Here is a 17,984-nt window from a genome sequence, read left to right on the forward strand (position 1 = left end):
CCAAGGAAGGCATTGTAGAGGCCCTCACTGAAAATGAGCTTGGATAGTCTTGAGTTGTTTTCTCTAGAGTGGCAGAGGCTGAAGGAAGATCTGACAGAAATTTATAAAAGTATGAGAAGCACAGATAGAGTAGACTGCCTGCATCTTTTTTCCCATTATTGAGCATTCATTTAGGCTGAGAGGGGTAAGTTCAAAGGAAATGTGTGGGGGAGGTTTTTTTTTAACTGAAAGGACTACAGCTCTGCCATCAATACTATAATTCCAACCAAACTTATCTCCAAACTCCTTGACCTGGAACTCAATACCTCCCTTTGCAACTGGATTTCCTGACCAAAAGATTGCAATCAGCAAGGATAGGCAACAACAACTCTGCCACAATTATTCCCAACACTGTATCCTTGAACCCCTACTTTATGCTCACAATTGCGTGGCCAGATTCTGCTCTAACAAAAGTTTGCAGATAACACCAATGTAGACGGCCTTACCTCAGATAATGGAGTGCAGGAAAGAGGTAGAGAGCTTAATGGTATGGCGTCATAACAACATCAGTGTTAGCAAAACAAAAGAGCTGGTCATTGACTTCAGAAAGAGGGTGGTGCACACATTTCTGTTTACGTTAACAATGCTGAATTTAAGAGTGTTGATAGCTTCAAATTCCTGGGGCTGAACATTGCCAACAGTCTGTCCTAGTTCAATCAAGTATATAGTTTTATGGTCTTATGACACAGCCAAGAAAGCTCACCAGCACCTCTGCTTCCTCAGGAGGGTAACGTGTGATGGTATTGGGTTTTCTGTCTTCAGAGCACTAAACTCAAAAGAAGATTTTTAAGTCCTATCTGATATAAATATCTATAGATACTCCCACTACAGGGAGGTTATACCTATATCTACCCACTCTTCATGGACTGGCTTAATTCCACGTCTAGGCTCTGTGGCAAGGTCTAATTGCCGATACCCACTGCTTGAGTGGTGGGTGGCTCCTCCCTACAAAGGAGGAGATATTTCCAGCTAATGAAGTAGTTTAAACACAGTTTATTTTATTTTTAATGATACATGTTTAAATTTGGTCAAATAGTTTTAACACGTTTAACACTACAGAGAATTCTTGATTTATAATTGATTTTTTAATTACAAGATTTACAAATTGCAAAGGATTTCCAAACAGACATAGTTCTTATGAACAAAAAGAACATGCCAATGAGTTGCAGATGAACAAGTTGCCTGTCACAGAAACTGGAAGTTGAGGAATGAATTCTACTTGTTTCTTTCCCCTGTCTTTCTATCACTCTCATTGCCATTCCTAACAATCCACGTGTTCTATTATTTATACTATTTTCTTCTAGATGACATCATCTGCTTATGTTTTCCAGATACCTTTGCTGGGACAAAGTAATTCACACAGATGGTCTAAAAGCTTACGGTGACTGAGATTCCCACACCCACAATTAATGCTGAGAGCTGACTCCGAGTACACAAATATTCTAATTTGTGATCATATTTAATGTGCTAAGTGACATAACCGTATTGTCTTGCATTTGGCTAATGCAGACAAGAAATCTCCTGGTTGTTTCACTTTGCAAGCCACTTCCCTCAGCAGCCAGTAGCCCCCACCCCACCCCCACCAGTTGTGTATTAGCAGCAGGTACTTAGGAAGCTGGGTGACATCAGATGGCAGGTACAACATCAACATCAAAAGAAGAATAGGGATGGCAAAAGACACCTTTACGAGAATAAAGAGTATACTGACCAACTAGGCATGACAACCCCCTTTAGAATATTGAAATGTTACGTTTATCCAGTTATATTATATGGCTCAGAATGTTGGACAATATCTAGTAACATGAAGAAACCAATTGAAGCAGCGGAGATGTGGTTTTTGAGGAGGATGCAAAGAATATCATGGACGAAACGAATATCTAACGAGGATGTCATGAACAGAGCAAGAACAAAAAGAGAAATAATGTATGAGATGATGAAAAGGCAACGTAACTTCATTGGACATGTGATTAGGAAAGAGGAGTTAGAATATGCATGGTAATTATGGGAAAGATTGAAGGGAAGAAAGCAAGAGGAAGGCAAAGACAAATGATGGAGACAGCAGCCAGAGAACTGGAAATGAGTATCAATGAATTGATCCACTTGACCCGAAACAGGAGTGTGTGGGCCATGGCAGTCAAAGCTCAAACTGGGCACGGCACCTGGTGATGATGACTCTGTAATACTGTTGTTTGCAAAGCCGTGTTTTTTAACGTCAGACTGAGTACTGCTTGCAATATGCATTAAGAACTGAAGACTGGTTCTTGATTACAACAAAACGCTGAGTAAAAAATATTTGTTAGAAGTTTAACTTTATCACCAACAATTCTGACCCTTTGGAAAGGTCATGCCACTGAGCTAGAAAGCTGTGGTTAACAATAAACTCTTAGGCCCTGGAAGGTGACTATTCATCATAAAAGAAATTCAACATGGTTTATTTGACAGTTACAAATTTTTACTGATGCACCATAGGAAGCATCCTATCTGGATGTATCACAGCTTGGCAACACACTCAGATATTTCTCTCCCCCTCCCTTCCAATAGGCAGAAATTACAAAAGCCCAAAAACACAAACCATCAGGCTTGATGACAGCTTTTATCTCCTGAATTGGCCCCTTGTGTGATAAGATGGACACTTTGTGGAAGTTGTGGCAAGGCAAGGCGTGACACAATGTCCAGGTAAGGATAGATAGCAGATAGAATGCAGACAGCTCAAGCAAGAAAGGCACAGCGTACCCTCTGCATTCCAAGTTATTGGAACCATTTCACTTACTTCAGACAAGGTAAGAATGTGACAGAAGGACACGCAACTGAGGGACACAATCAACTAAAGGACAATTGCTATTTTACTAGCTTCAAAGTATCATCAGTTGTTACATCAGTCGAAGGGCCAAATGGCCTACTCCTGCACCTATTTTCTTTGTTTCTATAGGGATCAAAGGGTATGGAGAGAAAGCAGGTACAGGGTTCTGAGTTGGATGATCAGCCATGATCATACTAAATGGCGGTGCAGGCTCGAAGGGCCGAATGGCCTACTCCTGCACCTATTTTCTATGTTACAATTCTGTATAATAATGGCACTTCTCTGTTCAAACTTCAGAACATTGTGGTGACAAAGGCCATCTACCTCATTGTCTGCCTACACGGCACGTTTTCTGTAACTGTAACACTCTCCTTTTCATTGTTATTGCTTTCCTTCATACTACCTCAATGCAATGATGTGATCAAATGGAACACTGAACAAAGTTTTTCACTGCACCAAAATCAAATCAACTTACCAATTTATACGCAGGATAGGCTGCAGGAATCTTTTCCTCTGATCAAAAGTGAATTAAACGAGAGGCATAGATTTAAGGGAAGGGGTAAGAGAATGAAAGGGGATCTGAAGATAAGTTATTGCCCAGATAATTAGAAACTGGAACCCACTGCTGGAGAGTGGTGGCTAAACTGTAATGTTTGTCAAGGTTAAGCCTCAGACTTGGCTGTTTTTAAAAGATGGATTTGTGGACAGCAGGGGGAGTTCAGGATGGAGTTTGGGTTTGGGGACAGTGGCAGTAAATGAAGAGTCAGAGGCTGGACCTAGTGGTTGGAGCCCGGGTCAGAGTGCTCCATGGTTGAAGTTCAGAGAACCCCATGAACAGATGTTCAGTGGGCAGGCACTGAGGATGACCAATGATCGCCACAGTCAATGACTGAGGTTAGCAGGCCCGCGGACGAGGACTTGTGACCCCAGGTCGGTGAGTACAGGGTTTGGATGTAAGCCCAAGTCCAGGGTTTGAGGCTCAAGAGTTCAAAGCCTTCAAGAGATCAGCAGGTCCTGGAGACAATACTAGAGATTGAAGCCTGATGGTCAAAGCTCCTGGGTCAGGGAGTCCAGAAGCAGAGTTCCAATGCCTCTGAGTCTGTGAGTACGGGCCAATGATTGGAGGTTGGAGACCAGGACGCAGCAGTCCTGGGATCGGAGGCCTGTCATCAGAATGTATGGCAAAACTTGTGGGCTGCCCCAGCATTTCCTTCAATTGTTAACGCAAATGATGCATTTCACTGACTGTCTCAATGTACATATGATAAATAAATCTGAAGCCAGAGACACTGACAACATGCAAGAAGTGTCTATACAAGCACTTGAATCACCTCAGCAAAGTGCTGGAAGGTGGGATTAACACAGATGGGTGTCCACTGGTCGACATGAACACGGTGGGTGAATGGCCTGTTTCCATCTACATGACTTTATGACTCAATCTGCTGGGTATGGAGGGTTGAAAATGCTTTATTCTTGGCCTATGCATGCAATATTGTATGCTATAATGGTGGAGAACATCTGGAGATTTTTAAATACAAACCTTTACCACAAAAGGGCTACAGAGCTTTGACTAAACCTTTGGCCTGTCTGAAGCATCAAGCTTCCAATATTCAGCTAGTGCATATTGTAGCTAGACCATTTTTGAGATACTTCTGGTGGTCCTGAGTGTTAAAAATGGAGTTTGTTATAAAGGAAAAACCAGTAACTCACCCGTCCCATCAGGGAACTTCTGAATGAAGGTGGGCAGCATTTTCAGTGTGGCAGTACTGTGGGTCTCTTTCTTCAGCCCAAGCTTCATTTCATTCTTCATCATTTGCATAATTTTCAGCAATTGCTCCCGGCTGAGCTGCAGCGGTGCCAACGTCTTGTCCTGGTATTTACGTTGATTCACGAGCCTGTAGGCTACTGCAGTCACCATTGCAGCTCCCTTCCCCGTGCCTATATCAACCAGAAGGAAACGCACGTCACATCCAGGAGCCAGCTGTCGAACCAGTCGGTGCAAGTTTTTTGGGTACCTATTGCAGAACATCACAATGTTAATTCCTAAAGTGTGTCCAATAATTCAGCAAAACCAAGCTACACATGACAGAATATCATCCATGTAATCCTAAATCCCGACTATTTGCTGTACATTTACTGTATAGTGGTAAAATAGATTCAACAGTGTACATAAAAAAACATCAAACAGGCGAAAAGGAGAGTATAACTGGTTGTGCCAGAGCAGTTGTTTGACCAGAAGTGTGGCAGTCCTAGGGAAACATTCCCCAAGGAAGCAAAGATGCTTCAGCAATGGAGCAGTGCTCCAGTAAGGTAAATGGATCTCAAGAACAGAACAGTATTATTAGGGAGAACATGATACTCCAAGGAGGGAATTATAAGCCGAAGAAGGAATTGTAATCCAACACGGAGGATATCATGGAAAAAGGAATGGATTCCCACCGGATGAAAATTTTCACAGCAAGAAGTCTGTTGGAACATTATATCCAACAGGGATCGTGACATTATATTACAGTTGTATAAGTCAGTGGTGAGGCTTCACTTGGAGTACCGTATACGGATTTGGACACCGTGTCACAGGATCGGAAAAAGCTGCAGGAAGTTCTAACCTCAGCCACCTTCATCAAGCATCCAGCACACCTTCAAAAGGCATGCCTCAAAAAGGAGCCCCATCACCCAGAATATGCCCACTTCATACCATCAAGGGGGAGATACAGGAGCCTGCAGACACACACTCAATGTTTCAGGAACAGCTTCTTCCCCTCTGCCATCAGATTTCTAAATAGACAATGAACCCATGAACACTTCCTCAGTATCTTTCACTCTCTTTTTTGTATTCATTTACTTTTTATATCTACATATTGTAATTTATAGCTTTTATTATGTATTGCATTGTTCTGCTGCAGCAAAGCAACAAATTTCACAACACATGCTGGTGATATTAAAACTTATTCTGATTCTGAAAGACATGGTTAAAGTGGAAAGAGCGCAGACAAGATTTACCAAGATATTGCCGGAATTAGAGGGCCCGAGTTATAGGGAGAGGATGGACAGGTTAGTTCTTCTTTGGGACTAGCAGGGTGAGCACTACAGTCAGCATGGACTCATTGGGCTGAAGGGCCTGATACTGTTCTAACACTCCAAGAGTTAAACAGTGCAGATAACAGTATCCCAGCCAGGAGACAAAGTGATAAAGCTGTACCCAGAGGCGGGAAACACAATGGGTGGTAGGAGGAAGTTGGGGAAAGAGGAAGAAAGTTGCCCTGAAGCAGTAACTGGCCCATGTCTTTGGACAGTGCCCTTCATTGCTAAGGGTAAGAGCAATGCAGTTTGGGGAGAAGACCACATTCAGGTACAGAATACCTCAGAATTACAGGAATAGGACCTGCTCTCAGGGCCTCATGACCGGCTGCTTTTTCATATCACAAGGACGAGGCCTGGAAGATGAATGCGCCTCCACGGCTCTGGGTTTTTGTGACTCTGGAGACTTGCTGATTCTAGATCGGTGCCTCTGACTGAAGCATCACAGGAGAGCACAGAACATCGGGAGCAGCGGGTTATCTGCCAGGGGTTGTGTCCGGAGAGGTGCGTCTCTCTGGGCACAGAGCATCGACTTCTAACATTGTAAATCAGTGAGTTGTTGGTTATGCCTCCCCTCTCACTGTGAAACAGGGACACCTCTTTTCTCCTTATTAGGGAGAGAGAGAGCCTGTGGTATGTCAGATTACTGGGCGAACAAGTAATTTTTGGGGTACAGCAAGTCTGTGTCTTTATTGATGTTTTGCTGCACGCTTGAGTGCTCAGTGGGGAGCGCCGAAGTTTTTTTTGCTGGTGGGGGAGGGGGTGGATCATTGCTTTGCTGCTGCTTGTGCCTGGGAGTTTGGGCGGGGGCTTTGGGGTTCTAATGTTATAATTGCCATTCATTCTTTGGGGCACTTGATGTCTGGGAAGAAAAAGAATTTCAGGGTGTATATTGTATACATTTCTCTGAAATTAAATGTATCCATTGAAACTTATTGAAAGGTACAGTGCCAGCTGCATATGGACCTATGCCCTGGAGAAAGGACACCCAGCGCTGTGGTGTATTTTATACTTCAGTAATATTTGAGTAACATTGTAAATATACTCTTTAATTAAACATTGTTTGTTTACATAATTCAATATGGGTTAAATGTAAAAAGTATGTGAATGGCATACATCATTATGCCATCATGTCATATGTGGATGCCTCACTAAAGAAAAAGTAAAACTAAGTAGACACACATCTCGTGGCTCCCATGTTTTTCTTTTGATTAGTTTCTGGAGTTACAAAACATAACAGTGATGATGAAGCAGTTTTAAAAATGAATCCCAGATGATCACCTACCTGTTGAAGCACGGCACTTTTTTTTTTCTTTTCAAGGGGAGAGATGGTTGAGTTTTTTTTTAAAAAGCAGAAAAAGGACGAAATTCACTGGTTCATAAACAGTGAGTACTGATTGATAATAATAATAATAATAAAGAAATAAATAAAGCAGAAATGGCTGGCTACATCAGAAAGATAGACACATTCAATTGCACAACAGATAACTGGATGATGTATACTGAACGAATTGAGCGTAATTTGAAGCAAATGAAATAGCCAATGCAAAACAAGTGCCAGTGTTCCTGAGTATAAGTGGAAAAGCATAGTTTTTTTTTGTTTTTTTTGTTTTAAATTTTTTTTATTAGTTTTTCAAAACATTTTACAAAATTAAAAACCCCAAATCCCAATGAGGAGCATTAATACAGAGCAAGGTTAAGCATACAATATCAATATGCTACAGAGGAAGAGAATTTAACAAAAAAGCACCTAAATTAAAGACAAGTGAGCTTAGTGTCCTCCCCAAACCCCACAACACAAGAAAAAAAAACAACAATTCCAGACCAACCACCACACAATATAGAGAGTATAAGTCCGGACAGTCAAACTCACAGACTGTGAATACTCTTAGCAACAGAGGATAATAATGCCTACTACCAGAAAAGAAAGGGAGCTGAAAGCAAGGGACCGAAAAGAAAAAAAAAAACCCTAGTCAAGAGGAAGGTTATGAAAGTACTCGATAAAAGGCCCCCAGATCTTATGGAACTTTAAATCCAAATTGAGAACTGAATAATGAACGAATATGAGTTTCTTGGAGGAAAGCAATGTCAGCTTTGAGTTGTTTAATATGTGAGAATACCTTCCTCCTTTTAACAGGGTGGTTCAGTCCCTTTACATTCCAGCTCACAAATTTAAGTGCACTAGCCATTATCAATTACTAATGCATAAAAGGCAGCAGGCATATAAAAAATCAAGCGGTACAATAGCAGTCTGGGAGCGGAGATGTAAACATAGATTCGTAAGGTCAAAATATAAACATGTCCTAACCAATAAAGAAATGTTGGAACTGGAAAATCCATCCCACCCACACAACCCAAAACTAGACAGCTACCAAAACAAGTAGCTAGCTCTACCAAAGAAATTAACCCAAATACAACTTCCAGATCTGTGTCATTGACAGCAGTTCCGTATAAATGCTATAACAAACAGTAACTAGTTTATGCACTAGGAAACATAACTACAGATTAGAACACCTTCTGCTGAGATATACAACTTAATACAGAGAAAATCGGAAGAAAACCAAAACTAATCTACCCGCGAAATATTATAGAAGGATAAAGTAAGAGAAAGGGAAAAAAAGGTAAGAAGGAAAAAGAAAAAAAAGAGGAAGGGGAAAATTGTAAATTCAAGACGAGTATTTATCAACCGTTTACCGAGAAGGGAGAAAAAAACATTCAGAGAATGGAAAAAAAAAGGGGGTGAAGAAAAGAAAAAGGTAAAATAAATAAGTATTTAAAACAGAGGAAAAATAAATCAGCAGTTGAACTGTGAACCAACAAACAGGGAGGCCTTCACTAAAGACTTCAAACCTCCAAAACAAGTTAGATTTAGTTGTAGAACTCTGTAGGTAAAGTTATACAGAGGTGAAAATAGATTACATACACACCAAATCCCGGGAGAGATTGTCAACAGCCTTTAGAGTTTCAGTGAATAATGTCTGAGTGATTCAAGTGAATTCCGAGTCCAGAGAAAGTAATTTTACTACGAGTACTTATCCACCATTTTAGGAGGTCCGATCAGATTCCGAAGATGACTGGATAGCCGGAAGACTTGCCACAAATGCTTCGGCTTCCCTCGCTGATTTGAACCACTTGAATTCCCCGGTATTAAACTTGATTCTTAGGTCAGCAAGATTACAAAAGGAAGGTTTGAAACCACGATCAAAAAGCACTTTCATTACGCCTTTATACTCAGCGCACATCTTTAAAGTCTGGGGTGCAAAATCTTCCACAAAGCGAATGGTTGTATCCTGGAAAGAAAAAGAGCCTCTGTGACGTGCCTCCACAATCAGACTGTGTTTTACCTGGTATTGATGGAAACACAAGATTACTGGTCGCGGACGGGTGCCCAGAATTCCGGGGGGTACATTAACTCTGTGTGCCCGTTCGAGCTTGGGCGGGTTTGGAAGCAGATCCTTCCCGAATATCTCACAGAGAAACTCGGCGAAAAACTTCACGGTTGACCCCTTCTCAGTTGCCTCTGGTAATCCCAGAATTCTGATGTTGCAGCGTCTGCTGCGATTTTCGAGATCCACCATTTTGGAAAGAAGTTTATTAGATTTTTCCTCTAAGCTGGAACAGAGAGTCTCCAAGTATCGAACCCGACTTTCTAAAGCTTCAGAAGTCGAATCGATGTGAGATAAGTGTTCAGCATGTTTGACCACTTTATCGTTGATCCGATCCAGTTTGTCTTCTAACTGTTTGAAAGCGGTTTTAATTTCCTTTAAGATTTCGTCTCGGAGATTTGCAAGCGCCTCCATCGTCATGCCCGACGAAGTTGTAGTTTCTTTCCTCCCGGATTTAGAACTCTTGCTAGACATTGTAGGTTAGATATATTCACAGGCAAGTAAGAGATACCGAAATAATTCCTATATAAGCTTTATAAAATGGAGACATTTAGTGCAAAGGTAGCGACAGTAACGGAACAAAGGTTCGGAGCAGCTAAGCAATCGCCATCTTACCGGAAGTCCGAAAAGCATAGTTTGCTTAGAAGATTGACTGCTTCAACAAAGACAGCTGAAATGAGCTTTGCTGATATCATGAAAGAACCTTAGCAATGAAAGCGGGAAGATTTAGAACTGAAGCCATTGTTGATTGCACAACACTTTAGGTTTCACAAGCAGAATCAGAAGGAAGGGGAGTCCAGTTAAGCTTATGTAGCTGCATTGAAGAAATTGTCCGAGCATTGTCAGGTCAATGATGAGCTTAATAATGCACTGAGTGTTCATTTAGTTTGTGGAACCTTCGAAGAAAGCATTCAAAAATGGCACCTAACTGAAGCACAACTTACATTTACAAGAGCAGTTGAGATCACTGTATCAATGGAAACAAAAGTCAGAGAAGCAATTGAATTGCAGTCAGGAATGAAAGTGAGCACGAACAAAATGGCAATATCTAAACAGAAACCTACCTGACCAAAACAAAATTGTGTTACCATTGTGGCTGGGCTCACATGCACCAGACCAATGCAGGTTGAAAGGCTAAATTTATGGAAAATGTAATTAAGTAGGACACATACAAACAGCATGTCAGACAGGGAAGAGAAAAAGCCAAGCTGTAGTTTCAAAAAGAGCACTACTCTGCATGCTGTTGATTAAAAATCTGATAATGATGAGAGTGGCACCGGACTGAGTAACCTTAAGATTTACAAGGTGAAAACTAACAGGAGACAAGTAACATGGCTTACACCAGAAGGGAACAGCAAATTAATTAAAATGGAAGTGGACATTGGGTTGGCTGTTTCAGTCATTCCAGAAAATGAGTTTGAACAGCACTTCAAAGGCACTGAACTGAAGCCTGCAGATATCCAACTAAGAACTTATATTAGAGAAAGGATAACTCCTGTGGGAATGGGATTCGCAAACAGTGAAGCAACAACCGACAAGTTACATTGGGCTTATACATGTTAAAAACAGGACGGCCAGTATTGTGGGGCTGTGATTGGATGAGACAACTGAATGGGACAATTTAAAATTGACTATGCGATACTTTACATATTTGAGTTGACATGCATTCTATATTGAGTTGGAGTTTATATCTAAACAGGGAGGAGTGTAGTGTATTTAATATTTAAGTAATATATTGAATATACTGTTTGATTAAGCATTTTTTACTTACATAATTCATTATATGTAAGAAGTATGTGAATGGCATATGTTATTATGCCATGTCACATCTGAGCTCCTTACTAAAGAAAAATGAAAGTAAAGCTAAGTAGACACATATCCGACCCCCCCCCCCCCCCACCCGCCACCCAGCTCCAGTGTTTTTTTCAATTAGTTTCTAGAGTTATAAATTATAATGGTACCCAGGTCAAGGAACACTGCACTAGCAATAGTAGCTATTCCCGAAGGAGAGGTACCACATGCCATAGAGTCACCACCTTCAAAAGGCTCATTGATATGGGAAAAATAACTTACTTGGAAGATATATGGAAAAGATACACAAAATCTGAAGTAACTTACTGTGGAACAGTTCTGTACACTGTCCCATCAATTCCAACAGTCGTTCTAAGTCGTTTTGTCTTCCTAGTGCTTTTCAAATGTATCAAAATGGTAGCCAGTGCGGCTGCACAAAGACTGATTGAACGAGACAATACAATGAAACAGATGTGTTGCAAAGCCTTGCAGTTTACTTCAGAAGGCTGAAGTTCCAGGTCCATCAGTATCTGCAAAGAGTTCTCCATCCCAGAATTAGAGCTAAAAGACAACACAAAAATAAGAAGGGTCAGTCACATCCTCTGGTGCTGTTTGTTGTGTAACAGTATGAACTACATTTAAGCATGGAACAAACTCCAGGATAGTCAGTTTTGCCTACTTGCCCAGTTAGCCCATAGTTGAAGTTTGTACTTGCCCATCCATGTTGTATGGGTATAGTTGAAGTAGATAAAACGGATTATGTAGGTGTACGCTCCATGCACAAATATGGTTCATTAATTTTTTTCCACATTGCACAGCAATGACACTCAAAATCTTTTCCTTCTAAATGCTCCAAAAGATGAGAGTACAGATATTTCCATGAGTGTGCATCTCATAGCAGAGCCAGACCCATCACAAATCCTTGGTTACTGTAAATATACTATAGCCTTCAGCAGCTCCTTGCAGGCTTGGCGTGGGCAGTGACAACTTTCTTCTCTATGCTCCATAACACCTGGTCTCTCCCTTCAGGCTGTACAATATTAAAAGTCTCTTCGTCAAGAGACTGAGTTCTAGTGACCACTATGAGAAGGCTGGAATGCTTTTCCATCTCTCTTGCCCCAAGGTGATGGGCATTCAAAAGTTGTTTACACAACTGAGTGGCTTACTAGGGCACTTCAAAACCAATCCCTTTCTTTATTTATGCATATGGACTTCACTAAAAATGTCAGCAACTTTTATTCATCCCTAAGTGACTATAAGACCCTCCGCATATTCTTGAACAGTCACGGCACTTCCCATTACTGTTGATTTCCAGGATTCAGTGATGAAGAAGGAATGGCAATGGATTTCCAAGTCAAGAAGATGCTGAGGTTCAGGAGAACCTGTAGGTGGGGATACCAGAGCTGCTATACATTTTACAGCTCCTGCTTCAGAGTTGGGCATAACTTGTTTCCACTCCTACTCTATGGGTTGTGAGGTGGCAGAGGAGACCAATGAGGCAACCCCAAACTGTGCCACAGATGAGGGAGGAGGTTCTTGACAAATTGGATGGATAGGCCATTCTGCCTTTTACGTTGCATTTTTCAGTGTTATAGGAAGAATGCGATTAAGCTAGAGAACACAGAAAGGAGTTACAAAGATGTTGCCAGGATGGGATAACTTGAGTTATAAAGAGAGACTAGATAGGCTGGGACTATTTTTCTTGGAGTGAAGGAGGCTGTACATAGAACAGTACAGCACAAGAACAGGCCATTCAGCCCATATTGTTGCGCTGAACCAGCTAAAAAGCAAATCAAAAACACCCAACATTAATCCCTCTTACCTACACCATGTCCATATCCCTCCATCTTCCTTACATCCATGTGCCTACCCAAACCTCTAATGCCTCTACCAGCATACCGGTAGTGCATTCCAGATATCCACAACTCCAAATAAAAAACTTACCCCTCATATCCCCCTTGAACCTACTCCCTCTATGCTTCAATGCTTGGGAATCAGATACTCTCTGTCCATTCTATCTATGTCTCTCATAATCTTGTAAACCTCTACCAGATCTCCCCTCAGCATCCGACGCTCCAGAGAAAATAACCCAAGTTTATCTAGCCTCTTGTGATAGCACATCCCCTCTAAACCAGGCAGCATCCTGGTAAACCTCTCTGAACCCTCAAAATCCTTCCTATGGTGGGGTGACCAGAACTGTACGCAATATTCCGGATGTGGCCGAACCAGAATGTTTATGAAGTTGTATCATAAACTCCTGACTTTTGACTCAATGTCTCGATTAATAAAAGCAAGCATTTCATAAGCTCTCTTAATCACCTTATGACCTGTACAGCCACTTTCAAGGGGCTATAAACTTGGATCCCAAGATCTCTCTGCTCAGCAACACTGTTAAGGACCTTGCCCTTAACAGCGTACTTTCTCCTTGCATTTGCCCTACTGCAGTGCAACATCTCACATTTATCTGGGTTAAACTTCATCTGCCATTTCTCAGCCCATATCTGCAACTGGACTATATCATGCTGTATCCCTTGCTAGTCTTCTACACTATCCACAACTCCACCAATCTTCGTAACACCTACAAATTTAATAACCCCACCCATCTACATTTTCTTCCAGGTCATTTATATAGCAGAGCTCCCAGCATAGATCCCTGTGGAACTCCACTAACTACAGACCTCCAGCTCAAAAGTCCCTTGAACCACTACTCTCTGTCTTTTATGCACAAACCATCTCTAAATCCAAACAGCCAGTGGGCCATGGATTCCATGCATCTTAACCTTCTGGATTAACCTCCCCTGAGGGACTTTGACAAACGCCTTACTAAAAGCCATGTAGACAACATCCACTGCCCTACCCTTACCAATCTCTCTTGTCACCTTGTCAAAAAACTCAGTCAAGTTGGTAAGACAAGCACAAAGCCATGCTATCTTTCCCTAATTATGCCAATGCTCATATAATCCTATCCTGAACAATCTTCTACAGGAATTTCCCTACAGTTGATGTGAGACTCACCAGTCTGTAGTTCCCAGCATTTTTCCTTGTTCTTTTCTTAAATAGAGATACAACATTAGCCACAGGTCAGTCCTCCAGGACCTCATCTGTGACTAGAGAAGACACAAAGATACTGGTCAAGGGTCCAGCAATCTTGTCTCTTGTCTCCTTCAATAACCTGGAGTAAATCCCATCAGGCCCTGGGGGCTTATTCACATTAATACTAGAAGGCCCAACTCTTCCTCTTCCTTGACCTCTAAATGCCTTTACGTATTCATACATTCAGCACTGATCTCCTGGTCCTCCATATTCTTTTCCTTGGTAAACACAGAAGCAAAATACACATTATGTACCTCACTCACATTCTCTGCATCAATGCAAGTGCTCCCCCCTTCATCCTTGAGTGGTCACACCCTCTCCCTAGTTATCCTTTTACTCTTGATGTATGTATAAAATGCCTTGAGATTCACCTTAATTCTACTTGCTAAGAACTTTTCACGGTCCCTCCTGGCTTTCCTAATTCTCTTCTTTAGTTCCTTTCTGGCTTCTTTATATTCCTCATGTGTTCCGTTTGATCCTGACTTCCGAAGCTTTACATACTTTTCCTTTTTCTTCTTGACTAAATTCATCACCTCTTTGGACATCCAAGGTTCTCTTATCTTTCCATCCCTGTCTTTCCTTCTAACAGGAACATACCTTTCCTGTACTCTGTGCAATTGATCTTTAAACACTCTCCACATGTCTGATGTGGACTTGCCAGAGAAAAGGTGTTCCCAACTTCTTAGTTCCTGCCGAATGCCCTCATAATTTGCCCTGCTCCAATTTAAAACTCTCCCTCAAGGAGCATACCTATCTTTATCTATAGCTATTCTGAAAGTTAAAGAGTTGTTGTCACCGTTCCCTAACTGTTCACCCTCTGAAAGGTCAGTCACCTGGCCAGCCTCCTTACCCATCACCAGATCCAGTACCGCCCCCCCCCCCCCTCTCATTAGACCATCCACACATTGATTTAAGAAACCTTCCTGGATATACTTAACAAATTCTACCCCATCTGAACCTTTTACACAAAGAAGGTCCAAGTTTATATTAGGGAAGTTGAAATTCCCCATGACAACAACTTTTCCTTAATCTGATTGCATATCTGTTTCTCTCCCGGTGACTATTAAGGGGTCTGCAGTACAATCCCATCCCATCAGTGTGACTGCACCCTCCCTATTCCTGAGTTCTACCCAAATGGACTCAGTGTCTGACCCCTCCATTATGCCTCCCCTGAGTGCATCTGTGATATTGTCCCTGATTGGTAGTGTAACTCCATCCCCTCATTTACCTCCTTCTCTATCTTTTCTAAAACTTCAAATACTTGGTACATTAATCACCCATTCCTGCCCCTCTTTTGACCAAGTTTCAGTAATGGCTCCAACATTGTAGTTCCTTTCTCTAAGTTCATTACTCCTACCCATAATAATCTTAGAATTAAACTATACACACTTCAAACTATTCAACACATCATACCTGTCATTTCAATTTTGCCTTTCAACACTTTCCCTGACAACTACCTTCTGGTCTGATCCTTCCCTTTATAACCTGGGGGTCTGGTTCCCAGCCCCCTGCAAAACTAGTTTAAACTCTCCCGAGTAGCATCAGCAAACCTCCAGGCCAGGGTATTGGTTCCCCTCCAGTTCAGGGGCAACCCGTCCCTCTTGTACAGGTCACACCTTCCCCAGAAAAGGTTCCAATGATCCAAGAACTTGAAACCCTGTCCCCTGCACCATCTCCCCAGCCACACAGTCATCTGTGTTATCACCTCATTCCTATCAGCACTAGCCCTTGGCACAGGAGTAATCCGGAGATTATAACCTTGGAGGCCCTTCTCTTCAGCCTCTTTCCTAACTCTATATACTCACTGTGTGGGACCTCTTCCCCTTTTCTGCCTATGTCTTTGATGCCGATATGCACCATGACCTCTAGCTGCTCCCCCTCCCCCTTGAGAATATCCTGCAGCCGCTCTGATACATCATGGACCCCAGCACCTGGGAGGCAACACACCATCCTGGTGTTTTTTCTGTAGCCACAGAATCTCCTTTTTGTCCACCTAACAACTGACTCCCCTATAACACCACACTGCCTGATTTTATCCTTCCCTGTCAAGGCTTAGATTCGGCTACAGTGCCACCAATGTGGCTGCTGCTGCTGTGATCTAATGAGTCATCCTGCCCAGCAGTATCCAAAGGGGTATACTTGGGGTATAAAGGGGTATCCAAAGGGGTATACTTGTTGCAGAGGGGAATGACCATAAGGGAACCCTGCACTGACTTCTTAACCCCTTTACCTCTCCTGGTGGTCACCCATCTTGTTTATAAAATCACGAGGAGCCCAAAACCAGTGCACATAGGTTTAAGGAGGGAGGAGAAAGAGTTAAAGATATATGGAATGAGTTGCCAGGAGAAGTGGATACAATTATGACATTTAAAAGGCTTTTGGACAGTACTATGGATAGGAAAGGTTCAGAGACATTTGGGCAAAACACAGGCAAATTGGAACAGCTCAGTTAGTCAGCTTAAAGAGCATAGATATTTGGGCTTGATGACTCCAGAGGGACCTTAGAGCACAAGTCTGTAGATCATTGACAGTTGAAGCACGTGTAAGTCAAGTAGTTGGGGAGTCATGCGAGATATTGAATTAGAATTAGAATCAGAATCAGGTTTAATGTCACTTGCACGTGTTGCGAGATTTGTTGTTTTGCTGCGGAGGCTATTACAATATATAACAAAACCATATATCACCTACCACACCACCAGCCTCCGTGTCCAGCACATAATTCTCCATAACTTCCATCACCTCCGAAGGGAACCTACCACCAAGCACTCCCTCCCCACCCCCAACTTTCTGCTTTCCACAGGAATCGCTCCCTGTGCGACTCCCTTGTCCATCTGTTCCTCCCCACCGATCTCCCTCCTCTCACTTACCCTTGCAAGTGGAACAAGTGCTACACCTGCCCACACCTCCTCCCTCACTACCATTCAGGGCCCCAAACAATTCTTCCAGGTGAGGCAACACTTCACCTGTGAGTCTATTGGAGTCATACACTGTGTTTGGTGCTCCTGATGTGGCTTCCTGTACAGGAAGCACAGCCAGGTGATTGGACTTTCTAAAGTGTGAGTGTGAGTTGGCACAGTAAGCATTCTTGATGGCGTTATAACAGTGGTCAAGTGTGTTGACGCCTCTGGTTCCACAGGTGATATGTTGGTAGTAGTTGCTCAGAGACTTCAAGCTGGGCTGGTTGAAATTTCCCGCAGTGATAGGGAAGGCATCAGAAAGCACAGTTTCATGGCCACTCATTGCGTTGCTCAGCTTGTCCAGTGCCTGCCTGACGTTGGCCTGAGGTGGACCGTACCCTGCCACCAAGATAATGATGGAAAACTCTCGGCCGTTAAAATGGACATCATTTGACTATGAGATGTTCCAGGTTGGCTGAGCAGGACTGAGAGAATGGAGACATTTGTGCACCACCTGAGTTAGTCATAAAGCATACTCCATTTCCTCTGCCTTTAAAAGAGTGAGCTGCCCTGCCTGTGTGGAAAGTGGTGAAGCCATTGCACTGCGTGTGAAATGACAGGGAATAGCCATGCTTCCATGAAGCAAAGTACACAGCAGTCCCTGATGTCCCTCTGGTGCAGCAATCTTGCTCTAAAGCTTTTATTTTTATTTTCCAGAGACTGTAAATTTGCCAGCGGGATGGTCGGAAGTGGAAGTCTAAGGCTTCTGTGTTTCAATTGTATATATACAATTCACTAGTAGGGCACTGGATACATTTTAGAGATTTATAAAACCTTGGTCCTGGTAAACATGCTGTTGGAAGGATGTGAGTGCTAGACAGGGTGCAGAGGGGATTTCTA

The 17,984-nt window shown here is 42.3% G+C and overlaps 1 protein-coding gene across 3 annotated transcripts in view; it reads right to left on the reverse strand.

Moving 5' to 3' along the window:
* LOC140715250 (hexokinase HKDC1-like) overlaps positions 1-17,984 on the reverse strand; it is a 129,403-nt gene that overhangs the window by 75,691 nt on the left and 35,728 nt on the right. For 2 of the 3 annotated variants that reach the window (XM_073027169.1, XM_073027167.1), the window contains 2 exons: positions 11,422-11,655; positions 4,550-4,854 (listed from right to left, as the gene is read on the reverse strand). In XM_073027169.1, the coding sequence (XP_072883270.1) occupies positions 4,550-4,854; positions 11,422-11,655 (539 nt within the window). Of the gene's footprint in view, positions 1-4,549; positions 4,855-11,421; positions 11,656-16,971; positions 16,978-17,984 lie in introns of all 3 variants that reach the window. The other variant, XM_073027168.1, reaches the window with a different exon arrangement.

The sequence above is a fragment of the Hemitrygon akajei genome, chromosome 23 (assembly GCF_048418815.1).
Source record: "Hemitrygon akajei chromosome 23, sHemAka1.3, whole genome shotgun sequence".
NCBI lineage: Eukaryota > Metazoa > Chordata > Chondrichthyes > Myliobatiformes > Dasyatidae > Hemitrygon > Hemitrygon akajei.